This window comes from Drosophila busckii, chromosome X (assembly GCF_011750605.1).
Source record: "Drosophila busckii strain San Diego stock center, stock number 13000-0081.31 chromosome X, ASM1175060v1, whole genome shotgun sequence".
NCBI lineage: Eukaryota > Metazoa > Arthropoda > Insecta > Diptera > Drosophilidae > Drosophila > Drosophila busckii.
Window position 1 is genome coordinate 17,119,099 of NC_046608.1, and position 18,255 is coordinate 17,137,353.

At 41.9% G+C, this 18,255-nt stretch overlaps 1 protein-coding gene across 2 annotated transcripts in view; it reads left to right on the forward strand.

Moving 5' to 3' along the window:
- The window catches only part of LOC108606789 (optomotor-blind protein), a 56,138-nt gene that overhangs the window by 6,446 nt on the left and 31,437 nt on the right, over positions 1–18,255 (forward strand). Inside the window, exons 2-3 of one of the 2 annotated variants that reach the window (XM_017997231.1) lie at positions 16,666–16,779; positions 16,873–17,035. In XM_017997231.1, the coding sequence (XP_017852720.1) occupies positions 16,666–16,779; positions 16,873–17,035 (277 nt within the window). The remainder of the gene's footprint in view (positions 1–16,665; positions 16,780–16,872; positions 17,036–18,255) is intronic. The other variant, XM_033294285.1, reaches the window with a different exon arrangement.

Sequence of the window (18,255 nt, forward strand, 5' to 3'; positions counted from 1 at the left end):
CGCTGCCCATTGCTGTTGCCGTTACCTGTCCCGCTATCTTGCCAATCGATCGATTTAAACAACGTTTATCCCCCATCCCCTCCCCTCCCCCATAGCTAATTTGTATACACATCGCTATGTTGCCTGCCGCTAAATTGAATACAAATTGCTCTGAAAAATAACAAAGCATAAGAAACGAGTTTTCGCAATTCGTATTTATTAATTTAATTGTCTCCTCTGCCGCAGCCGGTGGCGCTGCTGCTGCGGCTAATGCGTCTTTACATTTTAAAGCTGCTGCCCATAATTTTATTTCTAATTTTAGTTTCGCTGCGTAGTCATATCCATAAATAATCAAAGCCATATCGATTGAACTATAAGTTTGAAATAAAATGCAGCCAGCTGCTGCATTTTACACAAAATCTAATTTTGCTGCAAATTGCTTCAACGCTAATTTTCTACATTTGTATTTTCCCTAGCTCTAATGAGCTCTTGTCCTTTACTCATTTGCACTAATGTCTTTCCGCGCAAATAACTCTAGAGATATTTAGCTTACATTTTCACAGAAAAATTAGTTCATGAAGAAATATAAAATCTTATAATATTATATTATGTAGTTTATTATCTGGACTGTGATATCACATCAAATTAGCTTCGAGATCGTTAAGGAAGAATCTAATTCCTCTTCAGAGGCGAACTAAATATTCTGACTAATAAGATCTGCTCCTACAATTTGTTTTCACATATTTTATTCTCAAATTCTTCTTTGGTATCGCTACAGAATTTTAAACTAACCTCAAATTAAGTCGACATCAGCTTTGAGTTGGTTATAGAAGACGCTAGTTCCATTCTTTAAGATGCGATCTTCATTTTAACTCTCTGTTCTGACAATTAAATCTCTCTTCCACTATTTAGTTTGTTATAGTTCAGCCTTAAATCTCTAGAGATTTCTGTGGCATATTCAAAATGTATTTATTTTTATTATGGACTTTTTTGATCAAGCGGTTTGCTATGTGTGCAAATTCTTATTTTAAAAAATAAATGCTGCAGTCTATAAATAAAAGCTCTGTTACGATTCCGAAGTAAATCTATATATGAGCCTCTTTAGCTTTAGTTTTCGCCCATATCCTTGTAATTCACATGCAAAGCTGACGCTGACTCTGGCTCTGGCTTTGATGTTTATGTTGGCCATAAGCTGCATGCTAAAGCAAAAAGCCGTCTAAACTCAAAGGGGCCGTCATTGGGGGCTTGTTGATATGCGTGGTGGCGCGTCCGCTGCGCCGCGGTGGTCGCTTTGGCCATTTTGATGGGTGCCACAACAAACTATAATACGCACCACTCGAATATGGGTATGAGCCAAAGCCGAAAGAGCCAAAAGAGTTGCCAATTACATTGGAAATGTCGTTAAAGACGAAAAAGAAAAGAAACCGAAAAATAGTTTTTGGTTGTCATTAAAGAAATAAAATGAATTAGGTAAATATGCATAAAAGGTTAACGGGCAAACGACAAAGCGCAACGCTTAAGCAGTAGAGGGGCAGGGGGGACTGCTGTTAATTTAAATTGCATTTACGCCCACTTAAAATTAAATGAAAATTAATTTGATGAAAAACTTGACAGCAGAGAGCGCTTGGCTAATTAAGCGGCCGCTTCCGCCGCACCTACGCGCTCTACGGTAAAGCGGGAGCGGAAGTCAAAGCTTGGCTTAATGGGCCCACCAAATTTGGCTTGGGCAGCCCGAAAAGCGTTAAGCGAAACCAACCAAAAAACGAAAACTGATGAAAATGAAAAATTAGCTGTACGTTTGTGTCTGTCGTTCTGAAATTGGTAACAAAACGCCGCTAAGTGGCCAACTACGCGGCTGTTTACACGCTCCGTTTGTCTAATGAGCGTAGCCCCCCTCCTTCTCTACGCCACTGCTGCTGCTGCCGCCGCCGTCTTAACCCTCGCACTCCTACACTTGAGCAAACAAACGATACGAAACATAAATTAATAAAATTAAGCCAATGGGCTGGGCGATGAGCGCACGCTTATCAGTTGAACTGGACTGAGCGATAAGCGCCGAATGCACGCCAGGTGGCGCTCACCAAAACCCAAACTGCAGACGCAACTGTACTGGCGTGTGTGGGTTTGGGTTTGGGTTTCCGAGAGAGATCTAGTCACAAAGCAAAACTTTCGCTTTTAATAAAAGCCCCAGAGTCCAAGCCCCAAAGTCCAGGCCACGAACGAGACGGCAAAGGAACAGGAACAAGAATTGAATATTAAACGCATATTGTATAAATATTTTTAAGTATGCATGAAATGCATAAAGCAAAGAACGCAAAAAATATTGCCAAAAAAAAAAGAGCGAAAAAAATTTATAAATATGACGCTGGCCGACGACAACAACAGCAGCAGCAGCAGCAGCAATGAAGATGATAATACGTTAGTATGTGCTCATAATGATGTTGGCGCAAGGAACGCGCTCTGCTCTTTATATAATGAAGAACATGAGTGCGGATTCGCCAGAACCACAACCAGAACCAGAACCGAGCGCCAAAAACCAACAAAAAGAAAAAAAAAATATTTCAAGCAAAAGCAAAGACAACAAAAACTCTATATAAAGACTGCATATAAAACATAAAGAAAAAAAAAACAGACAGCGAAAATCCAAAAGGAAGAATGGAACGGAACGGAGCGGAGCGAAGGAACAAAAAGCTGCGATGTCCAAGACGGCGTCTTTTTGGCGCCAGAAAAATAACGACAATGCCTGACGAATGTGTGCGGAGAGAAAGAGAGAGAGAGAGAGTAGAGTGTGTAGAGTTCGATTCGGGTCGGCTCGGGTCGGGGGGCATGTGTAGAGCTGCGAACCTTAGTGGGTGTACGGCTCAGCGAAAAAGCGAAAGAAAGTGATCAAGACAAAGCTAAGAAGAGCGCCAGGCCAGGCAGGCAGCAGCAGCAGCATTCGGCTAAAAGAAATGTCAAAAACAATGAGAACGGTCCAATGAATTTGACAAACATTTCCTAGATGTGCGCTGGCAGATCAAAGAACGCGACAGCGACAAGGCAAGAGACAACGACGACGCCGACGACGACAATCTTGCAGACAGCGAAATCTCTCGTTCGCTCTCTCTCTGCTCTCGCTCTTTAGCTATCTCGCTTGCCCAGCTTCAGCCTCTTCAGCCAGCCAGCCAGCCGGCAAATTAGTCAAATTAGCATAGTCACACAAACGAAAGCTGTCGTTGATCCTCCTCGATCTTCCTCGATCTTTTTGGCTTGGGTTTTTTTTTTTTTTTTTTTTTTTGTAGTTTTTTGGGTTTTGAGTAGCTTTTTGTTTGCGCCTTTTGTTGTCTCGTGGCATATTCACGCGTTGAGCGCAAACCCGGCTTGGCTTTTAGCATTAGTTTACACTTGATTAGAACGCTAATTGGTTCAAAAGCAAGGACGACAAGGCACAAACAAATAAAACGCCGCCACCAACTGAGGTGAGGGTTGCTCTCTGGTTCTTCTTCTTCTTCTTCTTCTTCTTGTTGTTAAATCATTGAGATGGGAAATTTTCGCGGAAACGCTGAAAACTTGTTCGCTCAAATGTGTGTCAAGCGCTTGAGCTTAGATTTTGTTGATTAGGCAGTGAAGTCGATTAGCTAGTATTAATATTTTTAGTATTTTTATTGGTATATTTTATTTAATTAAATATGCAATTTCAATGCTTGTTAATTTGGGTGTCGATTATTAATTTTTCGATTCAACAAATTCTCAAGACCAACAGCAGCTTGCTGTCTCTCTCTCTCGCTCTGTCTCTATCTCATCAAATGTTTGGCTGGGTACGTTGTTGTCTCTGTAAAACGTTTTATGAATTTCAAGTGGCAAAAATTGACGAGTTGCTTTGGTTTTATTTTGTTTTTATTGCTCATGCGTATGTGTGTGTGTTTAATATTTCTTCAACTGCAGTCACAAATATTATGTTTTGTTTGTTATAATGTTGGCTGCGTGTTTTGTTTGCCTGATGCGCTTTACGTTTTTGGTAACATAAATTTCTGTAATCACATTGAAATTTATTAATAAAAATTCATTTTTTCTGGGAAATAAAAATCAAATTTATATAGCACCTACACACAAACAGAAATGTCGCATTGAAATTAACACGAAGCAGCCAACAAAAGCAGCACTAAAATAATAATAAAGAAACAACACAGCACAGCAAACACGCCAATAAAAGTAATTACGCACGCACAAGAAACTCTAACGAAGAATAAAAACAAAAACAACAAAGCAGCAGAGCAAAAGCAGAATGAGAGCGACTAAGCCGAACAGCAGCAGCAGAAGCAGCAGCAGCAGTCAGCAGTTGGAGTCAGCTGCGCTGCTTGCTGCGTTGCTGTCTAAGCCTACAAGTGCATTGAAACATACTTACGCATACTTATGCTGCTCAGCTGCTCTGCTGCGTCGCTCACCAACAGTTTGGGGCTCTTCGTGTGGCGCTCGCTTGCCGCCGCCTCGTGCATTCGTTTCGTTAATGCAGCGCTGCTGCAGCGCTGTCGCTGTTAGAGGTGTCAATGACGTGCGCTATCAGTTTTCATTCATGTTCAAAAGCCTTTTACCTTTGGCTACACTCCATAGCAAATTATTGTTTACACACACACACACACATGCAAGCACACACATGCAAACGTATAATTATGTTAGCAAGTGTTGAGGTAATTACAATTTTTGCAAACGAAATTAAAACTGCAATAAATATGAAGCTCAAGCTCAAGCTCAAGTGCTGTATTTATTTTACAGTTGGTTTTTTTCACTTTGCCGGCTGCGCTCTCGCTCTCTTTGCTTGCTGTAATGCAAGCTTATGCTCTTTGCATAACTCGCTGTGTATGTGTGTGTGTGTGCAGTCAATTAACAGCAAACAAAAGCTTTAAATATAAGCATTTATGTATGTGTGTGTGCGCGTGTGTGTTTGTGTTTTGGGTGGTGCGCTGAACAAAAAACAAAAAAAGGCCAAAATGCAGTCAGCATCAAAAACTTTGCAGTTGTTGTTGTTGTTGCTTTGCATATGAGTGTGGGTGTTGTTGCTGTTGTTGCTTTTGTTATTTGTCTGCAGCGTGTTAATTGAGTGTGAAGTTGAGCTTTTGTTGCTGTTGCTGCTGCTGCTGCTGCTGTTGATTTTAATTGTTAAGCAACAAAGGCGCGAAATATGTTTTAGCTGCTGCCTCTGCCAATCTGGCTTTCAATTAAGCCGGCCAAAAGCTCAGCAACGACAACAGCAACGACAACAACAACAATGAAATTTAATAATAATAACAAACACAGTTGGCTTGCGTGCAACTGTTGGCAGCAGCAAGTGTTAATTTCATTAATGCAATTGCAACAGCAGCAGCAGCAGCAGCAAAACTTCACTGGCCTGGCGACGACAACGGCAATCAAAGCGACAAGTCGCTTAAGTCTTTGCCTCGCTCACTCGCTTTGAAGCATTTGGTGTGATCGTGTGTTTGACTGCATTTAATTGTTGTCGTTGCATTCGTTGCTGTTGCTGTTGCTGCTGCTGCTGCTGCTGCTGCTGTGTTGCTGCTGTAGACGCCTCGTTCGTTGTCACTTTGAGTTAACAACTCGATTACATGGCTGCAACTGCTCTGCCGCCGGCCATGTGCAATTTTTGAATTATTAATGAATCTCAGCCAACAGCCTAGGCGCAAATATAATAAAAAACAACAACAGCAACATTTACAGCAGCAGCCGCAGCCGCTCTTGCCTGCCGAGCGTGTTAATAAAAAACAATTAATATAAAGTGTATGTTTAGTGTTGACAGTGTTGATGTTGTTGCTGTTGCTGTTGCTCTGGCTGCTGCTGTTGCCTGCACTCGTTGATTATTTGTACTATTAACGCGTTGAGAACTCGTTATTGCTGTCGCTCTCCACTGCGTACGCATATGCACAGCATGTCTGCATCTGTATCTGTGTGTGTGTGTGTGTGTGTGTGCAGCTCGTCGCGTGTAATTACTTTTAGTTGGCCATAATTTGTCAATTGCTATTTTGTTGCACTGCCAACTGGCAACTGCGCCTGGGCGCTGCTCTGTGGCACTCAAGCAAACGCGCACAATAACAACGGAAGTGCAAGTGCGCAATCAACACAACGAGTTAAATCAGAGTAGTGACTGACTGACTGACTGACAAGAGTGAGTGGTGAGGGGTGGGGGCCTAACGAGAATGATAGGTTGGCATAAGTGAGCCGATTTGCATGCCAGCTGTCAGCAGCAGCATATTCCAACAACTAATAGCTGTAATTTTTTAGACAACGATTGAGTGCAATGTAATACGATTTGCACTCGCTACTCGTTACTTTTGCACTCTCTGTTTGCGCTTATAAAATTAATTGCTGCACAGCGAACAAATGCAAAACAATTATATGCGGCACAATAATATTTGCACTCGCTACTCGTTACTTTTGCACTCGTTACTTCTTAGTTTGGCATTTGCTTGGCTATATGAAAATTAAATAATTGGACAGCAAACAATTATATAAGCTACTCGTTACTTTCGCACTCGCTGTTAATGAAACATTAACAATTAAGCCACACTCGTTACAATCTGCCTCGTCTGGATTAGCAAATCCAAATCTAACAAAACAAGCACGCTACACGCTGCTCTGGCAAGCAAACCTCTCGCCGCTCGCCTCGCCTCTCTCGTTCATTTGCATTTTGTATGCGTTCGTTCATTCGTTTGTTTTGCGGCATGTCCTGTGCAGAGAAGAGAGAAACGCTTTGTTTGCTGTCCGCAGCGCTTTGTTGGTTTTTGTTTTAATTTTTTTTTGGTAGTTTTTAGGTTTTTTTCATTTTATTTTATTTTCTGGTCGCTCAGCTGTCCTACTGTCGGGGCAATCGCTTGGCGTGCTGAAGCAGCAGCAGCAACCCTCATGCTAAAAACATGCAACCCTGATGTTGTTGGTTTTGTTTGTGTTTGTTTTTGTTTTTGTTTTGTTGCCTGATCGTTCAATAATGGGCCTGTAGCGCCAGGTAAGCCACACATATTCGAATATACTTGGCCGCTTGTTCGCTCTTCGTCTTGTCTGCTACCTTTTCATCTGCTGCTGCTGCTGCCTCATCCGCAGCAACTTGTTTGCCTTTCTGCTCAGGCATTTGTTCATTCATTCTACGCCTTGGCTGATAATTTTTATCAAGTGCTGCTAGCACTTGCTGCAGTTGCTCTTGTGCTATCAGCAACAGCAGCAGCATCAGCTGGGCGAAAGCTTTCGCCAGTTGTCATGTGGCATGCCACAAACAACAACGAACTGTCGATCGATCAGTTAGCGATTAACACGTTGAGTTGCTGTTGCTGTTGCTGTTGCTCTGTTGTTCCCTTGACTTCTGTATATGTGGGCCCCAATGTGGCTGATGAAAAGTAAACATACCACAAATTGGACAGTGAAACACATGTTTGGCGCGTTAAATGCTCGAGCGTGTTATTTATAACGTTTTTTATGCGCTAACCAGGCCAACACCAGGCCCAGGCAACAGCAACAGGCAACAGGCATCAGGCACCCGGGGACCAACAATCCAGTATTCAGTATATCGGGGACGAGCAGCAGACACTTCATCCCAAAGCGAGTGTCGACTTTAAGTTGTTGCTGCTGCTGCTGCTGCTTCTTCAACAGCTTTTTGCTGCTGCTGCTGTTGTTGTTGTTGTTCTTGTTAAGACGCGTGTAGCTGTTGTTGCCTTGCCCCTTGCCCCTGGCCCATTGTTGTTGTTTGGTCAACACCTTTTGTAGACTTTAGCTTTGGGCAAGAAGGTCCCACCAAAGGCACGACAGCAACATCAGCAGCAGTTGCAACTTGTTGTTGCAGTTCAATATGTGCATTATTCTTGTCGACAACCGCAAGATGCGTGCGCCTGCATTTCGTCCTGCTTTTGACAAAAAACGAACAGCAAAAATTAAAAAAAAAAAAAAAAAATAATAAAATACAAAACCCTTATGACAGTCAGACAAGCAATACAAAAGTCCTTGAGCACAACTGACGTCAACGTCTAAACACGCAACGGCCTGTGGCATGTGAGCGAGTTCAAGGCGCCACAAGAGCCACAAGACCAGGGCATCAAAAACGATTCAAAAATAATGCTAATCAAGCGAAGAGCTGCCACAGAAACGATTAAACATTTTCAAATTGTTCCTTTAATGGAATTAAACTGCATTTGGGGCTGGGCTGGGTCGGTGTTAAAAGAATTCTAACTAAAAAGCATAACAAATATTTTTATAAAAACATTTTTAGAAAAATAAACAACAAAAAAATGTAAGCTAACTCTAGAGTTTGATTAAAGTTTTTAGCATTGAAATGCAAAATATTTTACAAAAATATTTTGGTACATTGAAAATATTTAAAGTTGAAAATTCAGCATTAATATTTAAAAATTAAAAAAAAGTGATGGCATGCATATAAAATTATTTCAGTAATATTTTTTCGAATAAGAAACTAAAAACAATTTTTTTAAATTAATAAAAGCAAACTTAAATATTGAATATTTTGATATGAAACGAAAACAAAATATATTAAAGTTATTCAAATTGCAACAGGTGCGGCTAACGCCCTGTTGTGGGGCATGGTGGGGCAACATGTGCGAGTTGCTGCAAACTCTTATCAGCGCCAAAAGCTGCGAACTTTGCACAGTTTCTGCGAATCGTGTTGATTTGATTTATTTAAGCAACAACAGCAGCAGCAGCAGCAAAAACAACAAATAAAATAACAAAGCATAAGCAATACGCAAAACTTATCGCTGAGCGATCATAAATAAGAATTATGCCCATAAACATGCAGAGGCTGAGCAACTGCAACAACAACAGCAACAGCACCACCCATGAATGAGATCCTACCTGAGGTGGGTCTTGGTCTTGGTCTTGGACGCTTGGCTCTTGCTCTTGGCTGTGGTTGTGGGAAGAGCAACAAGCTGCGAAGCTTGTGTTGCAAGCATCGGGCTACACTGTGTGTGGTACATTAGAAGCAAGAAGAGAGAGAGAGAGAGAGAGAGAGATAGAGAGCGAGAGAGGCAGAGAGATCGTTGCCTCTACCCACAGCATGCAAGCTGGCTGGCTGGCTGGCTGGCTGAGCATGTTAACAACATTTAAACGCAGCTTGTTTAGAATCTGATTGTTTGCTGTCTTCTACGCAGCCTAAAGAGTGTGGAGAGAGCGGAGTGGGGAGTGGGGAGCGGGCCTAGCCTCGTTACGTGCCTGCTGCTCTGACTCTGACTCTGGCTGTGGCTCTGGCTCTGACTCTGGCTGTTGCCTTGTTGACTTTGAGGATTTATGAGTGTCTGACGTGTGTGATGACTGTTATTAGCCGAGTCCGCAGCCACATGGCTTGATCGCTTTAAACGGATGTGCGGATGTATGAGCTCCAGCTTCATGTTCAATATCAATGCAACTCAGACTCATCATCAGCCTGGCTCCAGCTTCAGCTACAGCTTCAGCTCTCCAGCTTCAATCGAGAGCGAGCGAGAGCGACTTAGGTTCTGCTCCTAAGCAAACAGTAAAGCGTTAATGGCGCATACACCATAATTTAGACATTAAATGTGTGGTGGGCGCCAGAGAGCTTCGTCTTCGTCTTCCAGCTTGGGCTGTGGAGTGGGCGTGGTCAGTGGACTGTAATTGATATGCATATAAAAATAATTTATTTTATTTTTAGTGTAGATTTTTGTAATCCATCAACACAAACCCCCGAAAAATGCCTAGCGCCACGCCCAATGCGTGCAGTTTTTTTCTCAATTGTTCGATCGTGTGGAGTCGTGCCAAAGCGTGGCGTGGGGGGGGGGGGGGGGGGGGGGGAAGGGCTAAGGCTAAGCTCACTTAAGCGCTAAATGCGCATAAATTACTTACACTTTGCCAGGCAAACATTGACAGCGACAACACGCCTAAATGCCACGCCCACAAACGACCACCCACCAGCCACCCCCTGCTTTAGCCTTGCAAATCAACGAGCTGCAAACATTTGACGCACAATTTAATTAAAAATAAGATACAAGCTCTCTCGCTTGCTCTATTTCAAGCCTAAGCAGCTGTAAATTTATTTACTTAAGCAAATTGGGACTCGCTACTTTTTGTGACACTGTTTCTAAAATTAAATTATTAATAAACAAACGCATGCATTAATATAATTAATAAGGCACTCGCTGCTTTAAATCTGTCTCTCTCTCTCGCTCAAAATATATTCAAGCCTAAGCAGCTGTAAATTTATTTATTGAGACTCGCTACTCGTTACTTTATGTCACTTTATGCTTGTTTCTAAAATTAAATTATTAATTAGTGAGCAATGAACAAACACCAGCATTAATATACTCGTTAATTAAGCACTCGCTGCTTACAATCTCTCTCTCGCTCAAAATATATTTAAGCCTAAGCAGCTGTCAATTTATTTACTTTAACAGATTCAGACTTCAAAATTAATGGGCGACAGCTATATAAATTGCACTCGCTACTCGTTACTTCTTGCACTGTTTGTCTGCTCATAAAATTAAATGACTAACAATAACAACTGCAAGCGACAATATTTTCACTCGTTACTTTAGCACTCGCTGCATTTAAGTTCAAGGAACTAACTGTAAAGTTATTTACTTAAACAAATTGAGCGACTTGAAAATTGAAATTAAATCCGCTTAGCGTGCACCTAATAGTTGCTGGCAAACAAATCTTAATGGTTTAAAATTATTTTTTAAACAATTTATATAGTTTTTGTTGTTTTTATTTTTGTTGTTTTTATTTTTGTTGTTGTTGTTGCTGGCTGGCTGGCTGGGGCTTTTGATTATTGTGCGAAAAATCACACAAGCCAAGTAGCCGGCGGCTTGCATATTAAACAGCAAATAAATAAATACACACACACACACATGCGCGAATATATTTATTTATATGTATGTGTGTGTGTGTATTTATTAATAAAATGCGACAAGTAGCATTAAACGGCGGCAAAATGCGCACGCTACGAAATATTTTAATAATAATAATAATGGGGGGCAACAAAAAGAATGAAATAAAACAATAAGTCAGCTAAACTGGCAAATCAAAATGAAAATGGGCGCTGACTTGCATGACAAGTGAACAGACCCACTCAGTGAGCGACAGAGATAGAAAAAGAGAGAGAGCGAGCCCAGGACATTAGCTGACCAGCAAAACGTACAAATTAAGCAAAGCTCCAAAAGCAAAATGCCAACACTCATACACAGACAGCGACACACACACACACACAAGCGCACACTTGACAAATAAAAAGTCATATGCGGGGGTGTGCGCTGTCTCGCTCTAACGCAAGCTGCTAGCTCAGCTGCGCTCTCTTTGTCAGCACAGCGCTGAGAGTGAGAGAGCAAAAGCATGTGCAGAACTTTTTTTGTTTTTCGCGTGTACGTGTGTGTGTAGCTTAGAGCATGAGCAGTGGTCTGGGCAGGGGGGCGGCGGGGGTGTGCCCGCTGCTTGTTTGTCTGTGTCAATTGACCGAAAATGATGGCGACGTCGGCCAAAAAGTTCAGGCAAAAATGGCGCACACATATGCACTTCACACACACACACGCACACATACGCAATTATGAGCAATTATGAACACCAACAACAAAGCGCAGCGCAGCACACACACACACACAAAATAAATATGTAAATAAATAAGCCCAAATATAAAAAGTAAGCAAAGCAAAAAATAAAAAATTAAACAATCAAACAAAAGCGTCAGCCATTTGAGCTGCTTAACATGCGGGGGGCACTTGGATTTATATATATAAATATTAGGGTGGTTCGTTTAATATTTGCAAAAATTATGGCAGACAAATTTTAAGCGAATTTAAGACATTTTTTTTATTTTACTTGCAATCTATCTAATCAAATATAATAAGTAAGTTATATGGCTAGAATTTAAGGCATAGAATTAAAGCTGTTAAGGACTAAATTAATAGCAGTATGTAGATATATTTATTTTTAGTAGTAAAGCGCAGTTTTTAATAAAACAAATTGCTGAAAATGCAAGTAATCATTTTTTAAAATATTTTTAAAATATATATACTTCTATTATACTTATAAATATATACTTTTTTAAATATATTATCTTGAAATTTGGCTATGCAATATTTTTCAACGAGCTACCCTAAGCTGTTTATAATATTTATACTCACTGCCTTATTAGACACTAGACAATAAATTTGAAAACAATTCATAAATTTCATGCGCTTTATTTTTTATTTTTGGAAATATTTTGTTTAACGCTTATCTGCAACAATGCCACACATAAATCAACACTAGACAAAGCTAGAGCGCTGACCTATGAACTCTCAGCAGCTATCACAAGCAACAAACTGTAGCGACTTGAATATTTCAATTCATAATAATTAAAATGAACAAGCAAAGCAAAACATACGCAGGGCTGGGGCTGGGGCTGGGTCGCTTTATCAGCTGCTGAGTTATATATGCCACTTGCCACTTGAACCTGCCACACAAGACAGCGGGCGGCGCTTAGCTGAAGCTGCGCCAGCTTATCAGGCGATGATAATGCAGCCGACTCGGTCCATATATAATGCTTGTTGTACTATAAGTTGCTTGTTTCACGCACTTTTATTAAATTGTAATTACATTACAGTTGATTTATACACACACACACACACACACACACACACATGTGTGTGTATTAGAAATTATAATGATGCTAAGCGCTTGATAGTCCTTGGTCGTTCGCACAGTCTCCGCCCCGTAGCTCGGGCCTGGCTTAATGACATGGTCATTCATTTTGAGCCCAGTTCTCAAGTGGGCGTTGCCGCTAACTGACAGCCCAGCCAAGAGCTGAGGGCAGCGGCGCAGGCGTTGGCGTTGGCGTGGACCAAGAGTCCGTCCCGCGTCTCGAGTCCCGAGCAGTTGTTATGCGTTCATAAATTGTTTTATTATTATATAGACTTGAAATATGGCATATATACTTTATATATGAAACGGCCTAAGCGGCCGCTGTCAGTTTATTGGTTTAACTAATTTGGCCTGAACCCTTGTTGTTGTTGTTGTTGTTGCTGCTGTTGCTTTTACCCAGTCTAAGGGTAATTAGCGTTTTATGCTGCAGCTGCTTTTGTCTGTTGTCTGTGCCCCTGCATCAGAAATTTGTCAAATAAATTTGGCCAGACATGGCCTAAACAGGATGCGCGGCCAGGACAAATTTAAATTTTGATGCAATTTGCATGCACTTGCAATTCCAATTGAATTCAATGCTGCAATTTTGCAATTCAATAATAAAATTCAAATTAAACGGCCCCATGCACAGCTGTTTGAATATTTCTGTGTTGCATGTAAATTCCCATCAATATATGCACCCCAGCGCTGCCTATCGATAGTTATCGAAATGCAATGTGTTGACAAACTGTGCACAAAATAACCCTTAATAAAATAAATAATTAAAACCAATAAAAAATAAAACCTTCGAAACAAATCAATTTTGTTTCACAAAGGAGAACTGTCAACAGCCGTCAGTGTTGCTGCTGTTGCTGCTGCTGCTGTTGTTGTTGTTGCTGTTGCTGTTGACATCATTGCCGGTGCCTTTGGCAGTTGCAGGTGCTACTTTAATCCCCGCGCTGCTTGTTGACAAAACCAACGGCGCAGTGCATCTCTCTATGCCTCTTTGTTTGCCACACACACACACACACACACACACACACACCACAATACACAAATCCTCCACAATCATCAGCTGTGTGTTGACGGCTGCATCGTCGCATCTTCGTTTTGTTGCCCATTCTTGCCACTGCCACTGCCACTGCCACTGCGATTGCTCCACTGATAATGCGCCAGTGACAATTGACGCGTCTAAGGCGCTCAGTCTGACCAGCAGATAGTCGCTTCAAACTCTGTTTGCCACATGCCCCATGCAGCATGCACAGGTGCATTAATAGTCTAACGTTTAGTCATGCTGATAATACGTAAAGTGCAGACCTTCGTCTTGGCCAGTACCAGATAATAAAGAAATTCCTTATGGTCAGTAGCTCATTGTTTATTTTAATTTATTACTCATTTGTTAGTTAAAAATAACAATTCAAATAAATTTCAATTAAACTAAATGTTGGTTATAAGCAAATAATTCTTTTGATTTGAATTGAAAACACATTTTGTTAATAATAAAAGTAATTAAATTAATAAAAATAGATTTCAAAATTTCACCAGAGCTAAAAATTGAATTGAGTTGAGTTGGGGCTTTAACCAAGTTGCTCATATTCACTTTATAAAATATTTCGAGGCTAAATTATGAAACAAAAATGCTAAAATATGATCAATTTTATATACAAGTAATATTATATATATTATATATTGGCTGAGGGCCAAGTAAGGCTGGGGAAATTCTTCTGCTAAGCAATAAATAGAGAATAAATCATAATTAATATAACTATTTAGTTAAAGATTAATTACACAAGCATATTAGACTAAAAATTAGACACTATTTTATATTTTTGAAGCGCTGCAGCTCAGTTGCTTTTTATAGAATATGAATTTGTTAAAAATTTGCTTTAAATGTTGTCCACATGTTTCGTTTTTTGTCGAGGGCGCATTACGTAATGTCTGCTTGTTATCTACACGTTAAATATATGAGGGTTAGTGCCTGGCACTAGCGAAGGGGAGTGAGTAGATACGTCAATGCCCAAAATGTCAATTACAACTCAATCGTATATCAAGAGAGCCAGAGCCAGAGCCAGAGAGCAGAGTCCAGGACAGTGGCCCAGGGGCTAATTGATTAGCCATTAACCTCAATAGGTGCAGCGACACACACACAGAGACACACACACATGCATACAGACACGTTTAGTTTATATATATATTTATATATAGTTGGCTTAATTATGGGCTGAGGGGTTTTGCTTGGCCCAAGTAGTCTGGCAAACACTTTCAAGCCACATTAACAGCTCGTTGCTGTTGCTGCAATAAAAAACGCTCAAGAAAGAGAGCGCAAGCGTGTGTGCGAAAGAGAGAGCAGCATATGGTATTAGCGTTGAAAATAATGTGTGGCCCGCTGTGTTTTTTTTGGCCAGCAAAAGAAAGAAAAAGCAACAACAAGTAAAACAAACAAACTTTTGGTCAAAAGGTGCAAGTTTTACACGTAACGATTTGCACGACGCAGCGGCGTTGGCAGCGACGCCGCCAGCAGCAGCAGCAACCACAAGCGAAGCTGCGCACACACAAATGGAGAGCAAATCGTTTTGTTGTCGAGAAGCACAAGGCCTGGCTTGTTGGCCTGGCTTGCTGGCCTGGCCTGGCTCTTGGCTTGCGCGTGTGGTGGGCCGATTTGTTGTGCTGGCTGGGCGAGGGACCCAGGCAAAGCGTCAGCGTCAGCGTCGAGAGCAACTGGCTCCGGCTCCAGTTGGCTTGGGGCTATGGCGCGACTCTCGAGCTTTGGCTCTGGCCCCATAACAAGCTGCCAACAACTGGCGCCAAGTGCTCAATAATGTTAACGAGCTATTCAGTTAAGACAACAACACCAACAACAACAGCAACCAAAAAAAAAAAAAAAACCAACACACACACAAGCAAAGGCAGGCAGACGTGCCACGGCCGCAGTTTCTTCAGTCTCGCAAATAAAAAATAATTTGCAGTCAAAAACAGCAACAGCAACAACATTGAGCCAGCAACAGCAGCAGCAACGTCCTTAGCCTTAGCATTGCTGGCGGGCAACTGGCCACAGCGCTGGACTTGGACTTGGACTTGGGCGCTGCGTCTGTCTGCTAAATAGAAACATCCCAACGCCAGTTCGTCAGCGCGTCAGTACGTCAGACAGTTAGTCATTTAGGCAGTCAGACATCAGTCAGCTTGTTAGCCTGGCAAAACTCTCGGGCGCCTTTTGCTGCTGCTTGCCTCGTTTCTTTGCCTGCTCTTTGTTTTTGCTTTTGTTTTTGTTTTTTTTATCAAAATGCAGGCGCAGCTGATGATGATCTGTGAACATGAACAAGACGTTCGTTAAATTTGATTCATGAGGCGCAGGCGCTGGCGCTACAGCCTCAGAGCTCCCAAAAGACGTGGCCGGTCGTTCGTATATTGCTCTCTCTCTCGCTCGCACACGCTCTCGATCTCACTCAGTTTGTTTGTTAAAGTTGAGGCGCAGTCGCAGCGATTGAGTGATTGCTACTTAAAGTTATAATTTTCATATTTGTTTCTCGTTTCTCTCTGTGTGTGTGTGTGTGTGTGAGGGTGCAGCCCTTTTTGGGTGTATGTGTGTGTGTGTGTTTGCATTCTGTTCATGTAATTTTCGAGTTTGCACATTGCCACCAACATGGCCAGCAAACATGGACTAAGGCTAATCAACAAGACCAAGAGCAAGACCAAGAACGCAGTCGTCTCGTCGTTTGGGGCCAATTTGAATTCGAGTCGAGCGTCGAGTCGAGTTGAAACAATTTGCGGCTTGGCGCCACTTGATAACCCTGCCTCTGGTTCCGCTCCCAATCTCCCCCATCTCGTATCTCCCAACAACAAACTGCAGTTCGACTGTTTGCATTCAGTTTTGTTTGCTTTTCCCTGGCACTCGCTCTGGCACTGGCACTGATAATGATGATGATGATGATTATGTGGCCGTAGCATCTTCTTGTCTGCCTGGTCGTCCATGCCTCCTTGTTGCCTTGTTGGTGGCCCCTGAGAACCGTTTTAGCGTTTAGGCTTTATGCCGCGCTGATTAATGTTTTATTTGATTACCAAGCAAAATGACTTATGCTCTCTCTCTCTCTCTCTCTCTCTCCCTCCTCTTTGCAGACAAATGTTTCCGCAAATGAAATTTCGTGTTTCGGGTCTGGATGCCAAGGCTAAATACATACTGCTACTGGATATTGTTGCGGCGGATGATTATCGTTATAAATTTCATAATAGGTAAGTGAATTGGATCTCCCCAATAAAAGAAGAAAAAAAATTAATATTAATGCAACCTTAACTTGACTTCTCTCCTTCTCTCTTGCTTGACAGCCGCTGGATGGTTGCTGGTAAAGCGGATCCAGAAATGCCAAAACGCATGTACATTCATCCAGATTCGCCCACAACGGGTGAGCAATGGATGCAAAAAGTTGTTTCATTTCACAAATTAAAATTGACCAACAATATTAGTGATAAACATGGATTTGTAAGTACTGTACGTCTTCTTTGTTTACCGCATTAGTTAAGTGCTTTTATTTAATACACTTACATATATCAAACAAAGCCCCCCATTTAACTTAAAGCCCCCACCCCTCGCCCATCCCCCACAAATATCACAAAACGTTTGTCGGCAGTAAAGCGTAAGTTGCTATTGAATGAATCAATTGGATTTGCAGCACATTGCATCGGGTAAGCGATAAGTTATGCTTGGAACTATCGATACAATCGATAAGAGTTAATAATGTGTGGAATTTCTTAAGAACATTCAGTATTTTTTCTATGAAGCAGCTGAAAATTTAAAATAGAAAATAAAATAAAGGCAGCAGCTTATCGATAACTGGCTAGTTGAAGTCTATCGGTATAATAGATTGCTCTGAATTCTGTTTGGAAGAACTTTCTATTGAAACTTGACGAATAAGGCAACAGATTTTCGATATTTGCTTAGGACTGTTTCCGATGTACAATAGATACTATCGATTAACTCGAATTGGATTAGCTGCTGCAGCTTTCTTCTATGAACTGCAGCCAAGAATTTTGCTACATCCACATGTTGCAGTTGCTGCTTAGAAGACTGACAGACAGCCAGACAGACATCCAGACCGAACGACTTGACTCACGTGCTGGCAAACATCAAAGAGAACTTCTATCTATATCTGTATCTGGCGTGCGTATATCAAAGAGGAAGCTGCGGCACCTAACACTGTGACTGGACCTGGGAAGACGACGACGACGACGCGGGCGACAACCAGCCACGTTGCCTTTGCCCATGACTAGCAGCCTCAGCTGAGCCACTTGGCTTATCAATGCAAATTTGCGTTTGGGGGCACTTTGAAGTATGGCAGCGAGGCAGTGCCGGCTTTGCCACATGCCGCATGCGGCATGCAGCCTCACAGCTTATCTAAAACTTCTCACACGCAGCCCATACGGTGGCGAGCATGGGATAAGCCGTCGCATCACGGTCTCCTACTCCTCAACAGAGAGGGAGCTTCCAGTTTGCATAGCGACAAAACTTTCATTGACCAGAGCGACCGACGAACGGACGCATGGACGGATGGATGGATGGACGGACGGACGGACGGACGGTCAGGGGCTGGTGGTGGGCGCCAAACAAATTGGCGGCGTTTGGCTTTTTCATTTGGTGGGCAGGAGGCTGTGCCGGCTGCTTTTGATCTACGCCGCTTACGACGATCGCGTAAATTTCATCAACTCGTTCGC